The 16,704-nt window shown below is 45.3% G+C and overlaps 1 protein-coding gene across 1 annotated transcript in view; it reads left to right on the forward strand.

The window, feature by feature from the left end:
* The window catches only part of LOC115172063 (mitogen-activated protein kinase-binding protein 1), a 71,414-nt gene that overhangs the window by 21,540 nt on the left and 33,170 nt on the right, over positions 1-16,704 (forward strand). The window contains exons 3-5 of the mRNA XM_029729258.1: positions 10,336-10,398; positions 12,237-12,294; positions 16,312-16,482. Coding sequence (XP_029585118.1) covers positions 10,336-10,398; positions 12,237-12,294; positions 16,312-16,482 — 292 coding nt within the window. The remainder of the gene's footprint in view (positions 1-10,335; positions 10,399-12,236; positions 12,295-16,311; positions 16,483-16,704) is intronic.

Below are 16,704 nucleotides of genomic sequence, written 5' to 3' on the forward strand. Positions count from 1 at the left end.
ATATATTAGATATATTTTGATTTGTTAAATAATTTTTTGTTACTACATGATTCCATATGTGTTATTTCATAGTTTTGATGTCTTCACTATTATTCTACAAGGTAGAAAATAGTAAAAATACAGAAAAATCCTTGAATGATTAGGTGTGTCCAAACATTTGACTGGTAATGTAGTCCCAAATGGCACCCTATATGGTGTTTAACTATTGATCAGGGCACAAAGTGCACTCCTTTTGACCAGAGCTCTATATAGGGAATAGGGTGCCATTTGGGATACATCCAATGTCGGCAGGGTAGTGTTCTTTTCTAGTTGGGGAAAACATGCTTAGTCTGACGAAAGCATGAGACCTTTCGTAATGCTTAGCTTAATTGTAGTCATGTTACTGTAGTCATGTAATTGTGTCTACCAAGCACTCCAGCTTGCAAGGGAGGGAGAGCAGCACATATTCTTCAAGAGATACTGTGAATTTCTGATTCATGGCTTTGCTAATAAATAGCCAACTGTGTTTATTTGACTGTGCTTGCAGACACAGGAGGAACAGCAGTGTCTGGGATAGACAAAACAGGATAGCAGGCGACAGTTTGTGCTAGCCTAGTACTGCAGACTGCCCTGTGTGAAAGAGAACGTGTAGGATTATTTTGCCTGAGAGAGGAAGCTCACCTTTATTACTCAGCCGTCCTCCTAAGGTCATTTATCTGAACCGTGTTTGTCAATCCCATCACATTCTCTATATAAATACACTCTCCAAACCAATAATGATATTATTGGCCTAGATAGATGGATAGATATGCTAGATAAACGACTCAATATTCCACACTTTCTCGCTTCCCTTGTGAACCCCAGTGGAACTGTGGAAGGCAGAAGTATATGGAGTGTTTGTGGTGAGATGAGTAATGGGACATTGAAACATGAGATCATTCCCCTCCCACCCCCGTGGCTCTGGCTTAAGTAATGCCACAGAGTAGACAGCCATGAGGCATTCCTTTACTGCTGACATAGGCTTTTAAAGCACAAACCAGATGGCAGCCAAGGCATTGAAGGAGTTGACGTCGTAGTGCACTCACTCAGCAACGTGCAGCTTCTTTTCTACCTATTGAATGAGATGACAGCACAGCGGACAGGAGTTTTTCTGTGGTGTGGTCTCCCCCCTCTGGCCCAGCTGGCCTGCATGTCCTGTCTTCCCACAAGTCCTCTGGCTGCTCTCTGAATGTGACACCAGCAAGCAGGCAGCCTAAAACACGCTCCGGGGGCCTAGGTAATCAACCACCGACAGAGGTCGTGTCCCAAATAGCACCCTAATCTCCACATTATAGTGCACTACTTTAAAGGGCTCTGGTCAAAAGTAGTGTCCTACAAAGGGAATAGGGTGCTATTTGGGATGCAACCTAATTTTCTCTCTCTCCCGTTCTCTCTCACTGTTGTTTTATTTTTACACCGTGCCAGGCAGGAGAGCTGGCTGGCTGGCTGCTGGCCACTTACTGTAACGTTCCCATTATTTATATACAACCTATGTGGCCGCAAGCAGAATCCCCTCCTGCTCCACACACAGCCATGGACCAGGGGAGGGAAAGCCTCATATCAAATTTTATTGGTCACATACACATGGTTAGCAGATGTTAATACGAGTGTAGCGAAATGATTGTGCTTCTAGTTCCCGACAGTGCAGTAATATCTAACAAGTAGTCTAACAAATCCACAACAACTACCTTAAACACACAAATCTAAAGGGATGGAATAAGAATATGTACCTATAAATATATGGATGAGCGATGGCCGAGCGGCATAGGCAAGATGGGAAAAGATGGTTTAAAATACATTACAGTTGAAGTCGGAAGTTTACACACACTTAGGTTGGAGTCATTAAAACTCGTTTTTTCACCACTCCACACATTTCTTGTTAACGAACTATAGTTTTGGCAAGTCAGTTAGGACATCTACTTTGTGCATGACACAAGTAATTTTTCCAACAATTGTTTACTGACAGATTATTTCACTTATAATTCACTGTATCACAATTCCAGTGGGTCAGAAGTTTACATACACTAAGTTGACTGTGCCTTTAAACAGCTTGGAAAATTCCAGAAAATGATATCATGGCTTTAGAAGCTTCTGATAGGCTAATTGACATCATTTCAGTCAATTGGAGGTGTACCTGTGGATGGATTTCAAGGCCTACCTTCAAACTAAGTGCCTCTTTGCTTGACATCATGGGAAAATCAAAAGAAATCAGCCAAGACCTCAGAAAAATTATTGACGACCTCCACAACTCTGGTTCATCCTTGAGAGCAATTTCCAAACGCCTGAAGGTACCACGTTCATCTGTACCATGGGACCACGCAGCCATCATACCGCTCAGGAAGGAGATGTGTTCTGTCTCCTAGAGATGAACGTAATTTGGTGCGAAAAGTGCAAATCAATCCCAGAACAACAGCAAAGGAAGATGCTGGAGGAAACAGGTACAAAAGTATCTATATCAACAATAAAACAAGTCTTATATCGACATAACCTGAAAGGCCGCTCAACAAGGAAGAAGCCACTGCTCCAAAACCGCCATAAAAAAGCCAGACTACGGTTTGCAACTGCACATGGGTACAAAGATCGTACTTTTTGGAGAAATGTCCTCTGGTCTGATGAAACAAAAATAGAACTGTTTGGCCATAATGACCATTGTTATGTTTGGAGGAAAAGGGGGAGGCTTTCAAGCCGAAGAACACCATCTCAACCGTGAAGCACGGGGGTGGCAGCATCATGTTGTGGGGGTGCTTTGCTGCAGGAGGGACTGGTGCACTTCACAAAATAGATTGTGGCAAAATGGCTTAAGGACAACAAAGTCAAGGTATTGGAGTGGCCATTACAAAGCCCTGACCTCAATCCCATAGAACATTTGTGGGCAGAACTGAAAAAGCGTGTGCGAGCAGGGAGGCCTACAAACTTGACTCAGTTACACCAGCTCTGTCAGGAGGAATGGGCCAAATTTCACCCAATTTATTGTGGGAAGCTTGTGGAGGGCTACCTGAAACGTTTGACCCAAGTTAAACAATTTAAAGGCAATGCTACCAAATTGAGTGTATGTAAACTTCTGACCCACTGGGAATGTGATGAAAGAAATAAAAGCTGAAATAAATCATTCTCTCTACTATTATTCAGACATTTCACATTCTTAAAATAAAGTGGTGATCCTATCTGACCTAAAACAGGGAATTTTTACTCAGATTATTTAAAGGGACTAGTGATCCATTTATTAAAGTGGCCAATGATTTGAGTCTATATGTAGGCAGCAGCCTATCTTTGTCAGTGATGGCTGTTTAACAGTCTGATGGCCTCAAGACAGGAGCTGTTTTTCAGTCTCTCGGTCCCAGCTTTTATGCACTTGTACTGACCTCGCCTTCTGGATGGTAGCGGCAGTGGTGGTTGTTGTCCCTGATAATCTATTTGGCCTTCCTGTGACATCCGGTGCTATAGGTGTCCTGGAGGGCAGTAGTTTGCTCCCGGTGATGTGTTGTGCAGACCGCACCACCCTCTGGAGAGCCTTTCGATTGAGAGCGGTGCAGTTGCCGTACCAGGCGGTGATACAGCCCGACAGGGTGCTCTCAATTGTGCATCTGTAAAAGTTTTAGGTGACAAGCTAAATTTGTTCAGCCTCCTGAGGTTGAAGAGGCGCTGTTGCGCCTTCTTCACTGCATTGTCTGTGTGGGTGGACCATTTCAGTTTGTCCTTGATCTTTCCACCTTCTCCACTACTGTCCCGTCGATGTGGATAGGGGTTGCTCTCTCTGCTGTTTCCTGAAGTCCGCGATCATCTCCTTTGTTTTGTTGACGTTGAGTGAGAAGTTGTTTTCCTGACACAACATTCCGAGAGCCCTCACCTCCTCCCTGTAGGCTGTCTCGTCGTTGTTGGTAATCAAGCCTACTACTGTTGTGTCGTCTGCAAACTTGATGATTGAGTTGGAGGCGTGCATGACCACGCAGTCATGGTTGAACAGGGAGTACAAGAGGGGGCTGAGCACGCATCCTTGTGGGGCCCCAGTGTTGAGGATCAGCGAAGTGGAGGTGTTGTTTCCTACCTTCACCACCTGGGGGTGGCCCGTTAAAGTCCGAGACCCAATTGTACAGGGCGGGGTTGAGACCCAGGGCCTCAAGCTTAATGATGAGCTTGAAGGGTACTATGGTGTTAGTCATGAACCGCATTCTTACATAGGTATTCCTCTTGTCCAGATTGGATATGGCAGTGTGATGGCGATTGCATCGTCTCTGGACCTGTTGGGTCTAGGTTGGCAGGTAAGGGGGAGGTGATATGATCCTTGACTAGTCTCTCAAAGCACCATGATGAAAGAATTAAGTGCTACGTGGGGATAGTCATTAGGTTCAGTTATCTTTGCCTTCTTGGAAACAGGAAAAATGGTGGCCATCTTGGAGCATGTGGGGACAGCAGACTGGGATAGGGAGCGATTGAATATGTCCGTAAAGACAACATCCAGCTGGTCTATGCATGCTCTGAGGACGTGGCTAGGGATGCCGTCTGGGCCAGCAGCCTTGCGAGGGTTAACACGTTTAAATGTCTTAATCACGTCGGCCACAGAGAAGGATAGCAGGGGCCAGCAGTCCTTGGTAGCAGGCCGCTTCAGTGGCACTGTATTATCCTCATAGCGGGCAAAGAAGGTGTTTGGTTTGTCTGGAAGCAAGACGTTGGTGTCCATGACATGGCTGTTTTTTTTTTGTAATCCGTAATTGCCTGTAGACCCTGCCACATACGTCTCGTGTCTGAGCCATTGAATTGCAACTCCACTTTGTCCCTATACCGACATTTCACTTCTTTGATTGCCTTGCAGAGGGAATAACTACACTGTTTATATTCAGCCATATTCCCAGACATCTTTCCAGGGTTGAATGCGGTGGTTCGTGCGTTCAGTTTTGCGTGAATGTCGCCATCTATCCACTGTTTCTGGTTAGGGTACGTTCTAATAGTCACAGTGGGTACAACATCTCCAATGCACTTCCTTATAAACTCACTCACCGAGTCATTGTATAAATCAATGTTTTTCTCTGAGGCTTCGCGGAACATTTCCCAGTCCGCGTGATCAAAACAATCTTGCAGCGTGGATTCTGATTGGTCAGACCAGCGTTGAATGGTTCTAGTCACGGGTACATCCTGTTTGAGTTTCTGCCTGTAGGAGTAAAATGGAGTCGTGGTCAGATTTGCCGAAGGGAGGGCGGGGGAGGGCCTTGTATGCATCGCGGAAGTTAGAGTAGCAGTGTTCCAGTGTATTGCCCGCGTGATTGCTAAAGTCAATGTGCTGATAGAATTTAGGTAGCCTTGTTCTCAAATTAGCTTTGTTAAAATCCCCAGCTACAATAAATGCGTCCTCAATATGGTTTCGAGTTTACATGGAGTTCAGTGAAGTTCCTTGAGGGCCGTCAAGGTATCTGCTTGGGGGGAATATACACGGCTGTGACTATAATCGAAGAGAATTCTCTTGGGAGATAATGTGGTTGGCATTTGATTGTAAGGAATTCTAGGTCAGGTGAACAGAAGGACTTTAGTTCCTGTATGTTGTTATGATTACATCATGAGTAGTTAATCATGAAGCAAACACCGCAGCCCTTCTTCTTACCAGAGAGATGTTTGTTTCTGTCGTGGCTGTACCCACTCCGACATCATATCCCGAGAGAGCCATGTTTCCGTGAAACAGAGAATGTTACAATCTCTGAAGTCTCTCTGGAAGGCAATCCTTGTCCTAATTTCGTCGACCTTTGGTTCTAGAGATTGGACATTGGCGGGTAAAATACTCGGAAGCGGTGTGTGGTGTGCACGCCTTTGAAGTCTGACCAGGAGGCCACTCCGTCTACCTCTCCTATGGCGACGTTGTTTTGGGTTGGCCTCTGGGATTAGATCCAATGTCCTGGGTGGTGGTCCGAACAAAGGATCTGCTTCGGGAAAGTCGTATTCCTGGTCGTAATGTTGGTAAGTTGACGTTGCTCTTATATCCAATAGTTCTTCCCGGCTATATGTAATAACACTTCAGATTTCCTGGGCTAACAATGTAAGAATTAATACATAAAAAAACAAAATACTGCATAGTTTCCTAAGGACTCAAAGTGAGGCGACTATCTCTGTCGGCGCCATCTTGGTACCTGTGTATGTATCTGAGGGAATGTGAGTTGCCCTGGGTTGAGCTGTGCCAGGGTAGACCAAGTCTGCCACGATTGTTGTCTGCCATGAGCTGTCCCCTCCCACCCTCCCTGGCTCCCTCCCTCTCTCTGGCCCTCTCTCTCAGTAGGAGACAGTTCACTGAGGGGCAAAGGACGGAGGAGCTTTACTTTATTAAGCATCACACATGCTGTGTATCGGGTTTCAGTCACAGTGCCCAGTTTGATTCTTTGGAGACTCTTTCTTTAGGAGTGGACTGAGGTGAGGTAACTTTTGGCATGTCTGTAGGACCATGCCTCAGCACAGTACAGCACGTTTGGAGACTCCAATTAAAGGGAAAATCCACTCAAAAACTATATTTTGGTATTATTTTCATTCGTCCACTATTGATACAGTCCCAAAATGTTTTGCATGTCAGCAGTCAAGTTTTCAAGACATTAGACTTTCAAATAAGTGTCACCGGTCACATCATCATGATGATGCAAAATGCATTGTGAGTGATGAGTTTTAGCAAGTGGAAAATATTCCCAATCCCTTGCTGAATGATAATCGCTACACAATTCCCATTTAATTGAGAAACTTTAGAATGACAAAAGATAAGTCAATCAAATCAATGAAATGTATTTATAAAGCCCTTCTTACATCAGCTGATGTCACAAATTGCTGTACAGAAACCCAGCCTAAAACCCCAAACAGCAAGCAATGGAAATTATAACAGAACATGGCCAAGATGTTCAAATGTTCGTAGATGACCAGCAGGGTCAAATAATAATAATCACAGTGGTTATCGAGGGTGCAACAGGTCAGCACCTCAGGAGTGTCAGTTGTCAGTTGGCTTTTCATAGCCGATCATTCAGAGTATCTCTACCGCTCCTGCTGTCTCTAGAGAGTTGAAAACAGCAGGTCTGGGACAGGTAGCACGTCTGGTGAACAGGTCAGGGTTCCATAACCGCAGGCAGAACAGTTGAAACTGGAGCAGCAGCACGGCCAGGTGGCCTGGGGACAGCAAGTAGTCATCAGGCCAGGTAGTGCTGAGGCATGGTCCTAGTACTCAGGGGGAGAGAGAGAAAGAAAGAAGGAGAGAAAGAGAGAGAGAATTAGAGAGAGAATACTTAAACTCACACAGGACACTGGATAAGACAGGCAAAATACTCCAGATATAACAGACTGACACTAGCCCCCCGACACAAACTACTGCAGCATAAATACTGGAGGCTGAGACAGGAGGGGTCAGGAGACACTGTGGCCCCGTCTGACGATACCCCCAGACAGGGCCAAACAGGCAGGATATAACCCCACATGCTTTGTCAAAGCACAGCCCCCACACCACTAGAGGGATATCTTCAACCACCAACATACCATCCTGAGACAAGGCCGAGTATAGCCCACAAAGATCTCCACCACGGCACAACCCAAGGGGGGACGCCAACCCGGATAGGAAGATCACGTCAGTGACTCAACCCACTCAAGTGATGCACCCCTCCTAGGGACGGCATGGAAGAGCACCAGTAAGCCAGTGACTCAGCCCCCGTAATAGGGTTAGAGGCAGAGAATCCCAGTGGAGAGAGGGGAACCGGCCAGGCAGAGACAGCAAGGGCGGTTGGTTGCTCCAGTGCCTTTCCGTTCACCTTCACACTCCTGGGCCAGACTACACTCAATCATAGGACCTACTGAAGAGATGAGCCTTCAATAAAAACCGAGTCTGCGTCTCTCACATGGATAGGCAGATCATTCCATAAATGGAGCTCTATAGGAGAAAGCCTTGCCTCCAGCCTTTTGCTTAGAAATTCTAGGGACAGTAAGGAGGCCTGCGTCTTGTAACCGTAGCGTACGTGTAGGTATGTACGGCAGGACCAAATCGGACAGATAGGTAGGAGCAAGCCCATTTAATGCTTTGTAGGTTAGCAGTAAAACTTTGAAATCAGCCCTTGCCTTAAGTAATTCCACAACTTACCCGGATTCAGATCTGGCTAGTGTGCAGTGAGAGGAATGTTGTAGGAATATCTGCTTGACACAGACCCGCCAGTGTTTTCAAAGCTGTGCTTGATGCGTTTTGCATCATGATGATGTGGCCGGCGACACTTTGCTTCTTGAAAGTCTAATATCTTGAAAACTTGACTGCTGACATGCAAAACATTTTGGGACTATATCAACAGTGGACTAATAGAAAAAGAAAATAAAACATTTTTGATTGGATTGTCCCTTTAACTCTGCAACAGCTTTCCTTCTCCTTTTATGGCATTTTCTTTTTTACAGTGAAAGTACTCTGGAAGAAAAACATTTTGCGTTTACAGTTGTCTTACGTAGGCCTACTTGCAAACCCCCTAAGACAATCTTTGTCAGCTGCTCTGTGGTAGTTAGGCTACTAGCTTAGCAAACAGTAATATGGTGTGGCTACTGTAGAGTTTCCCATGGTGCACCAGCTTCTTTTGTATTTCTTTCTGTCTGCACAATCTCAATGATGTCATAGTGCCTTTGATTGTATCCGTTGTACACCTGGAGCACTTCAATTCAAAGGCTTTCCCAGCAGCTCTGATGATCACCCCAGTGCTTCGCCCTGACAAGTTGTCAGTGACAATATACAAGTCCTCTGAGTGTCCTCTCATCTTCCCTGTTGCCATGTGATAGGATAAAAGGCCATCGTTCTCTTTTAGTCTCTTTTTAGGAGGGTTACCCCACTGGGAGATGAAACAACAAATGGAAGTACCTTAAAAAGGCAACATGGTTTTTGCTTGGTCATGCTGCTCAGTGCTCACGCATTCACTTACTCCCACACGTAGTGACTTTGTAACCGTGCCGTACGCTACTCTGATATTTAACCGGAAAAAACTGCAAAAGAGGGGTATTAAGTATTTATGTAACTTTATTTTAGTGCGGCTCATTTTTCATTCTTGGCTAGGTGCTTGGTAAATGGGAATATCGTGTTGTTGATGTTGTTGTGGTGACTCATTCCACACTCCACTGTAGCTTAATTGATGTTCACTGCTTACCTAACTTTTCTTTTTACTTAGTTAACATTTCTTTTTAGCTAGGACTTTGCGGTATGAATTAGGAGTAAACTCCTGAGCCTTGATTGTTGTAGTCATTCCCCTGAGTAGGCCTATGACCTCCGTAAGGCGATCCAAGAGGTGAAACAACCGTACAGCGACAAAGTGTCGTCGCAATTCAACGGCTCGGACACGAGACGCATGTGGCAGGGACTTCTGATAATCACGTATTGTGAAGAGAAAACCAGCCATGACGTTGAAACCGACGCCTCACTCGCAGATAAGCTGAACACCTTTTTCGCACCGCTTGGAGGAGAATAACACAGAGCCGCCGACGGAGGCCCCCGCTGCTTACGAGGACTATTGGCTCTCGATCTCTATGGCCGAAGTGATTAAGACTCAGGGCCCTGGGACTGAACCGCTCAATTTGCAACTGGGTCCAAGTGGTGAAGGGTAGGCAACAACACCTCAGCCATGCTTATCCTCAACACGGGGGGCCCCCCAGGGGTGTGTGCTCAGCCCCATCCTGTACTCCCTGTTCACCGATGACTGCGTGGCTACGCACAACTCCAACAGTGGTAGGCCTGATCAACAACAACGAGAGAGACAACCTCCTCCCTGTAGGCTAAGTACCCTGGCAGAGTGGTGCCGAGGACAAAACCTCTCCCTCTACGTCAACAAAACAAAGGAGATGATCGTGGACTACAGGAGACAGCAGAGGGAGCACGTCCCATCCACATTGAAGGGGTCGCAGTGAAGAGGGTTAAAAGCTTCAAGTTCCTTGCCGTGCACATCACCAAGGACCTGAAATGGTCCCACCACACTGACACCGTGGTGAAGAAGGCGCAACAGCACCTTCAACCTCAGGAGGCTGAAGAAATTTGGCATGGCCCTCACACTGTTGAACAGCCATCACTAGCCAGCCACTGCCCAGTACTCTGCCTGGCACCTTAGACTCTGTCTCTATCCAGCTACCGCCTGGTACTCTGACCTTCATTCCAGACTCTGACATTGCCGATTCTGATTTATTTTTTATATTTTTACTTTTTGAATTGTGTGTTTATTGTTATTGTGTTGCTATATATCACTGCACCTGCGATAACATCTCCAAATCTGAGTACACCAATAAACCAATAAACTTTCATTTTATTTATTTGGTAGTCTAACCTCTATTCTCCTCTCCCCTGCTTCTTCCCTACAGATGTGTGGTGGTGCTGCTGAACCCCAAGAAGAACAAACAGCATCACATCCTCAACAGCTCCAGGTGAGGATCCGTTGTCATACTGTATGGCTGCTGCCTCCTGTTCAGTCAGTCACCCCCAGGCAGGCCAGGCACACTAGGGGAATGGATGGATCCAGACAGCTAGCCACTGTCACTTAGGCTTAAGGGTTCGTCCTCATACATAGCATACATACAAAAACAAAACTGCAACACTGAGGATTGTAACAGCCCTGCCATGACGCTAGTGTCTCTGGATTTGGTGCATATATGTGGCTTAGAGTCATCATGTAGATGACCTGTTATTAGGCCCTATAAATACAGCCCATCTGGAGTCAATGCGAGGCAGGGAACTAACCTGGAGTGACTTGTCAAACACAACATGGCTTATGTAAGGACTGAAGACTGAGAGCACTGGACAGACACAGTCAGCCACGACCAAAGGAGCACCACGGCTTCAAAGCCTCTGCCAACCCCTTTCATGTGTGGGGAAAAGCAAAAGTAGATGTGGTCACGTCAGTGTGACTGAGTAGCTGGCTCCATCCATCCATTCTAACCATTCTAACCGTAATATACCCAGAAGGGTTTGTTTCATTATGCTCTCCTGGCTGGAGGCTAATATTTTAACCTTTATACCCTCGTCACCCTACTTCTACAGCTCATCACTCTACAAACTAATTGTTTCTGTGCCATGATTAGATTACAGTATAGTAATAATGCCATGTGTGCATTTGCTTAGTACAGCATTTGATAAGATAAAAGCTGCTTGGCTAGGCCTCAAACGTTTTTACGACAGTTTAGCAAAGGAACAAATTGAGCGTCACAAATTGCACCCTATTCCCCAGTGGTGGAAAAAGTACCCAATTCTTATACTTTAGTAAAAGTAAAGATACCTTAATATAAAATGACTCAAGTAAAAGTGAAATTCACCCAGTAAAATACTACTTGAGTCAAAGTCTAAAAGTATTTGGTTTTAAATATACTTAAGTATCAAAAGTAAATGGAATTGCTAAAATATACTTAAGTATCAAAGTATAAATCATTTCAAATTCCTTATATTAAGCAAACCAGACTGCACAATTTTCTTGTTTTTTACATTTACAGATAGCCAGGGGGACACTCCAACACTCCGACATCATTTACAAACAAAGCAAGTGTGTTTAGTGAGTCCACCAGATCAGAGGCAGTAGGGATGACCAGGGATGTTCTCTTGATAAGTGTGTGAATGGACCATTTTCCTGTCCTGCTAAACATTCAAAATGTAACGAGTACTTTCGGCTGTCAGGGAAAATGTATGGAGTAAAAAGTACATCATTTTCTTTAGGAATGTAGTGAATTAAAAGTAAAAGTTGTCAGAAATATTAATAGTAAAGTAAAGTACAGATACCCCAAAAAACGACTTAAGTAGTACTTTAAAGTATTTTTACTTTAGTACTTTACACCACTGCTAATCCCTATATAGTGCACAATTTCTTTAAAAAAAAATGACTGCACTACATAGGGAATAGGGTGCCATTTGAGATGCAGACAACATATCTGTGTACGAGTACTGGACTGGATAAGTGCTTCAACAGTTAAAGAAACACCCTGAAATCGTACCTTTTAACCAGCTAATCGACTCCCAGTCACATGCCATTGAGCCAACTACTACAGAACGTTAGAAGTGAAGCAGCCTGGCTCTAAGCTCTACTCTACTCTAGTGTATGATAATAATAATCATCAGATTGATGTATTTATTGATTGTGGTGAGTATAAGTATGCCATTGTCATAGAGTACATCCCAAGCGGAAAACCCCCTTGAGACCAGGATGCATTCATACTTATTTTCTCTCCAACAGTAATAAAATGTTTCCTCTCCTCCCTCCTGTCTCTCTTCTTCACAGGAAAACCATCACCACTCTGTCATTTTCCCCTGATGGCAAATATGTGGTCACAGGAGAGGTGAGTGTCTTCTCATTGTGTTTTTGCATGCTGTGATGATATGATAAAATGGACTGCAACTTTCTCGAAAAGAGCTGACTGTTTCCCGCTCCACTGCCAGTGCATGGCAAAGCTATCATACCAGTGTACAACCCCAGAGTTCATAAATGGAACACTGTCTGTGCCACATCATCTACAAAGGAGTGCTTCTATAGCTGTGAATGCTGCAGAACATACCCACAGATTGTTGTATACTGCACCTGTGTGTGTCTGTGTGTCTGTGTGTGTATGGGCTCGCGTTTGTGCGTGCTAGTCTAATCCTCTCCCATCTACTAAGAGCTTATTAGCCAGACAAGTGTGTGTGAAAGTGAATGTGTGTGTGCTGCCGCAGGGTTGCCATGGCAGCAGGAGGGGGCAGGGTGGCAGACTGACTCGGTTGGCTGTCTGAAGGAGAGAGAGCGAGAGAGGGAGGGAGGAGAGAGAGAGAGAAGGGGGGAAGAGACAGACGGAGAGATGGAGACTTCCAGGGATGTAGCAGAAGGCACAGAGTGCGTGCTGGTGCCCTGCCTGTCTGTCCTCTGTGGTGTAGCTAGCTGGCCATGCTGCAAGCTGCTGCTGCCCTATGTATGCACTCAAAGGGAGGTCCCCCTGTCCACACAGTCTGCTTCTGTTCTGTCTTTAAAAGAGCTAGACGTCATCAGCTGTCCTGATTGTGTTATTTTCTAAAGAAGTGCACCAAAAGCAAATTCCTTTTGTCCAACATCCCTAACCATGGGTTTACTCTACCTAGCTGCTACTGTAGTCTATGAGATTTATTTCAACAAAATGTAAAAAATGTAAAAATAATTTGCAAGCGCCAAATACAATAGGTGTAGACCTTACAGTGAAATGCTTACTTATACAAGCCCTTAACCAACAAGGCAGTTTAAAAAAAAAGTGTTAAGAAAGTATTGACAAAAATAAACTGAAGTAAAAAATATATAAATAAAAAATAATTAAAGAGCAACCATAAAATAACAGTAGCGAGGCTATATACAGGGTGTACCAGTACGGAGTCAATGTGTTAGTCGAGGTAATTGAGGCAATAAACTCAGCCAAAAAAGAAACGTCCTCTCACTGTAAACTGCATTTATTTTCGGCAAACTTAACATGTGTAAATATTTGTATGAACATAACAAGATTCAACAACTGAGACATAAACTGAACAAGTTCCACAGACATGTGACTAACAGAAATGGATTAATGTGTTCCTGTACAAAGAGGGGGTCAAAATCAAAGTAACAGTCAGTATCTGGTGTGGCCACCAGCTGCATTAAGTACTGCAGTGCATCTCGTCCTCATGGACTGCACCAGATTTGCCAGTTCTTGCTGTGAGATGTTACCCCACTCTTCCACCAAGGCACCTGCAAGTTCCCAGACATTTCTGGAGGGAATGGCCCTAGCCCTCACCCTCCGATCCAACAGGTCCCAGACATGCTCAATGGGATTGACATCCGGGCTCTTCGCTTGCCATGGCAGAACACTGACATTCCTGTCTTGCAGGAAATCACACACAGAATGAGCAGTATGGCTGGTGGCATTGTCATGCTGGAGGGTCATGTCAGGACGAGCCTGCAGGAAGGGTACCACATGAGGGAGGAGGATGTCTTCCCTGTAACGCACAGCGTTGAGATTGCCTGCAATGACAACAAGCTCAGTTCGATGATGCTGTGACACACCGCCCCAGACCATGACGAACCCTCCACCTCCAAATCAATCCCGCTCCAGAGTATAGGCCTCAGTGTAACGCTCTTCGACGATAAACACGAATCCGACCATCACTCCTGGTGAGACAAAACCGCGACTCGTCAGTGAAGAGCACTTTTTGCCAGTCCTGTCTGGTCCAGAGACAGTGGGTTTGTGCCCATAGGCGATGTTCTTGTCTGTGATGTCTGATGAGGACCTGCCTTACAACAGGCCTACAAGCCCTCAGTCCAGCCTCTCTCAGCCTATTGCGGACAGTCTGAGCACTGATGGAGGGATTGTGCGTTCCTGCTGTAACTCTGGCAGTTGTTGTTGCCATCCTGTACCTGTCCCGCAGGTGTGATGTTCGGATGTACCGATCCTGTGCAGGTGTTGTTACACATGGTCTGCCACTGCGAGGACGATCAGCTGTCCGTCCTATCTCCCTGTAGCGCTGTCTTAGGCGTCTTACAGTACGGACATTGCAATTTATTGCCCTGGCCACATCTGCAGTCCTCATGCCTCCTTGTAGCATGCCTAAGGCTTGTTCACACAGATGAGCAGGGACCCTGGACATCTTTCTTTTGGTGTTTTTCAGAGTCAGTAGAAAGGCCTCTTTAGTGTCCTAAGTTTTCATAACTGTGACCTTAATTGCCTACCGTCTGTAAGCTGTTAGTGTCTTATCGACCACTCCACAGGTGCATGTTCATTAATTGTTTGTGGTTCATTGAACAAGCATGGGAAACAGTGTTTAAACCCTTTACAATGAAGATCTGTGAAGTTATTTGGATTTTTATGAATTATCTTTGAGAGACAGGGTCCTGAAAAGGGGACGTTTATTTTTTTATGGGTTTATGTACATGTAGGTACAGTAGAGGTAAAGTGACTATGAATAGATAATGAACAGAGAGTAGCAGTAGCTAAAAAATGGGGGTGGGGGGAGATTGTCTTGCTCACATTGGGGGAGAGTTTGTTATCCTGGCACCACACTGCCAGGTCTCTGACCTCCTCCCTATAGGCTGTCTCATCGTTGTCTGTGATCAGGCCTACCACTGTTGTGTCGTCGGCAAACTTAACTGGTGTGGGAGTTGTACTTGGCCATGCAGTCATGGGTGAACAGGGAGTATAGGAGGGGACTGAGCAAGCACCACTGAGGGGCCCCCGTGTTGAGGATCAGCGCGGCAGATGTGTTGTTACCTACCTTTACCACCTGGGGGCGGCCTGTCAGGAAGTCTAGGACCCAGTTGCAGAGGGAGGTGTTTAGTCCCAGGGTCCTTAGCTTAGTGATGAGCTTTGAGGGCACTATGTTGTTGAACACTGAGCTGTAGTCAATGAATAGCATTCTCACGTAGGTGTTCCTTTTGTCCAGGTGGGAATGGGGAGTGTGGAGTGCAATAGAGATTGCATCATCTGTGGATGATGCAAATTGGAGTGGGTCTAGGGTTTCTGGGATAGTGGTGTTGACATGAGCCATGACCAGCCTTTCAAAGCACTTCATGGCTACAGACGTGAGTGCTACGAGTTGGTAGGCATTTAGGCAGGTTACCTTGGTGTTCTTGGGCACACGGACTATGGTGGTCAGATTGAAACATGTTGGTATTAGAGACATGGTCAGGGACAGGTTGAAAATGTCAGGGAAGACACTTGCCAGTTGGTCAGCGCATGCTCGGAGTACACGTCCTGGTAATCCATCTGGCCCTGTGGCCTTCTGAATGTTGACCTGTTTAAAGGTACCAACAAACACTACACATACCTGTATCTGAAATATATATGCCTTATCATGTTGCTAATACAATAACTATTTCCATACCCAGTATAAGAATGATGCAGGCAAAGCCTCTGCCTGCAGAGGGGAAAACAGACAGTACTAGAGATGCATTAGAATGAATTTCCTGGCTTAAGCCTCCCTCGCCTGTCCTCTTTAAATTCCCTCCACTTGATCTTTTGTTCTATCCTTGAGTTGCATAAGACAAATCATTACCCGATTGGGACGCAGTTACAGGGTACATTGAAAAGCTTAGTGGAGACTAGAGACTTCTGTCCTCAGACAACATCCGCATGATCCAGGGATTCGGACTGAGGCTACATCACCTTGTGGATACAAACCTGTCAGGTCGTCATTATAAGAATGAGTTCTTAATCCATTTGCCTGGATAAATAAACGGGAAATAAATGAAGATAAGATGAACGTGTGTGGGTGTGATGCATGGAGTAGACTAGAGTGAAAAGAAGTTGAATATTTTTGTGCATGATTTATCATTCTTTCTTTCACTCACCCCTATTTCTTCCTTTCCTCCTCCCTCTCTCTCCTTCCAGAGTGGGCACATGCCTGCTGTGCGGGTGTGGGACGTTACAGAGCGGACCCAGGTGGCCGAGCTACAGGAGCATAAGTACGGCATCTCCTGCGTGGCCTTCAGCCCTAACAGCAAGTACATCGTCAGCGTGGGATACCAGCACGACATGATCGTCAACGTCTGGGCCTGGAAGGTAGCCAGCTACTCCCTTATTTGGACTTCATTGGGTCATATTAGGTCTTCAAATGTCTCCATTGGAATGAATACATTTTGGATGAGTAAAAAAATACATTAGCTACTTAGGCCCATTGATCCTTTGGAAAAATAGGCCATCGACGACGACTCTCCAAATACATTAATATACATATAGCCAGATGGTGCGGTTTTTAAACTGCTGTTCGATGTTTTATACTGA

This window comes from Salmo trutta, chromosome 33, assembly GCF_901001165.1.
Source record: "Salmo trutta chromosome 33, fSalTru1.1, whole genome shotgun sequence".
Classification (NCBI taxonomy): domain Eukaryota; kingdom Metazoa; phylum Chordata; class Actinopteri; order Salmoniformes; family Salmonidae; genus Salmo; species Salmo trutta.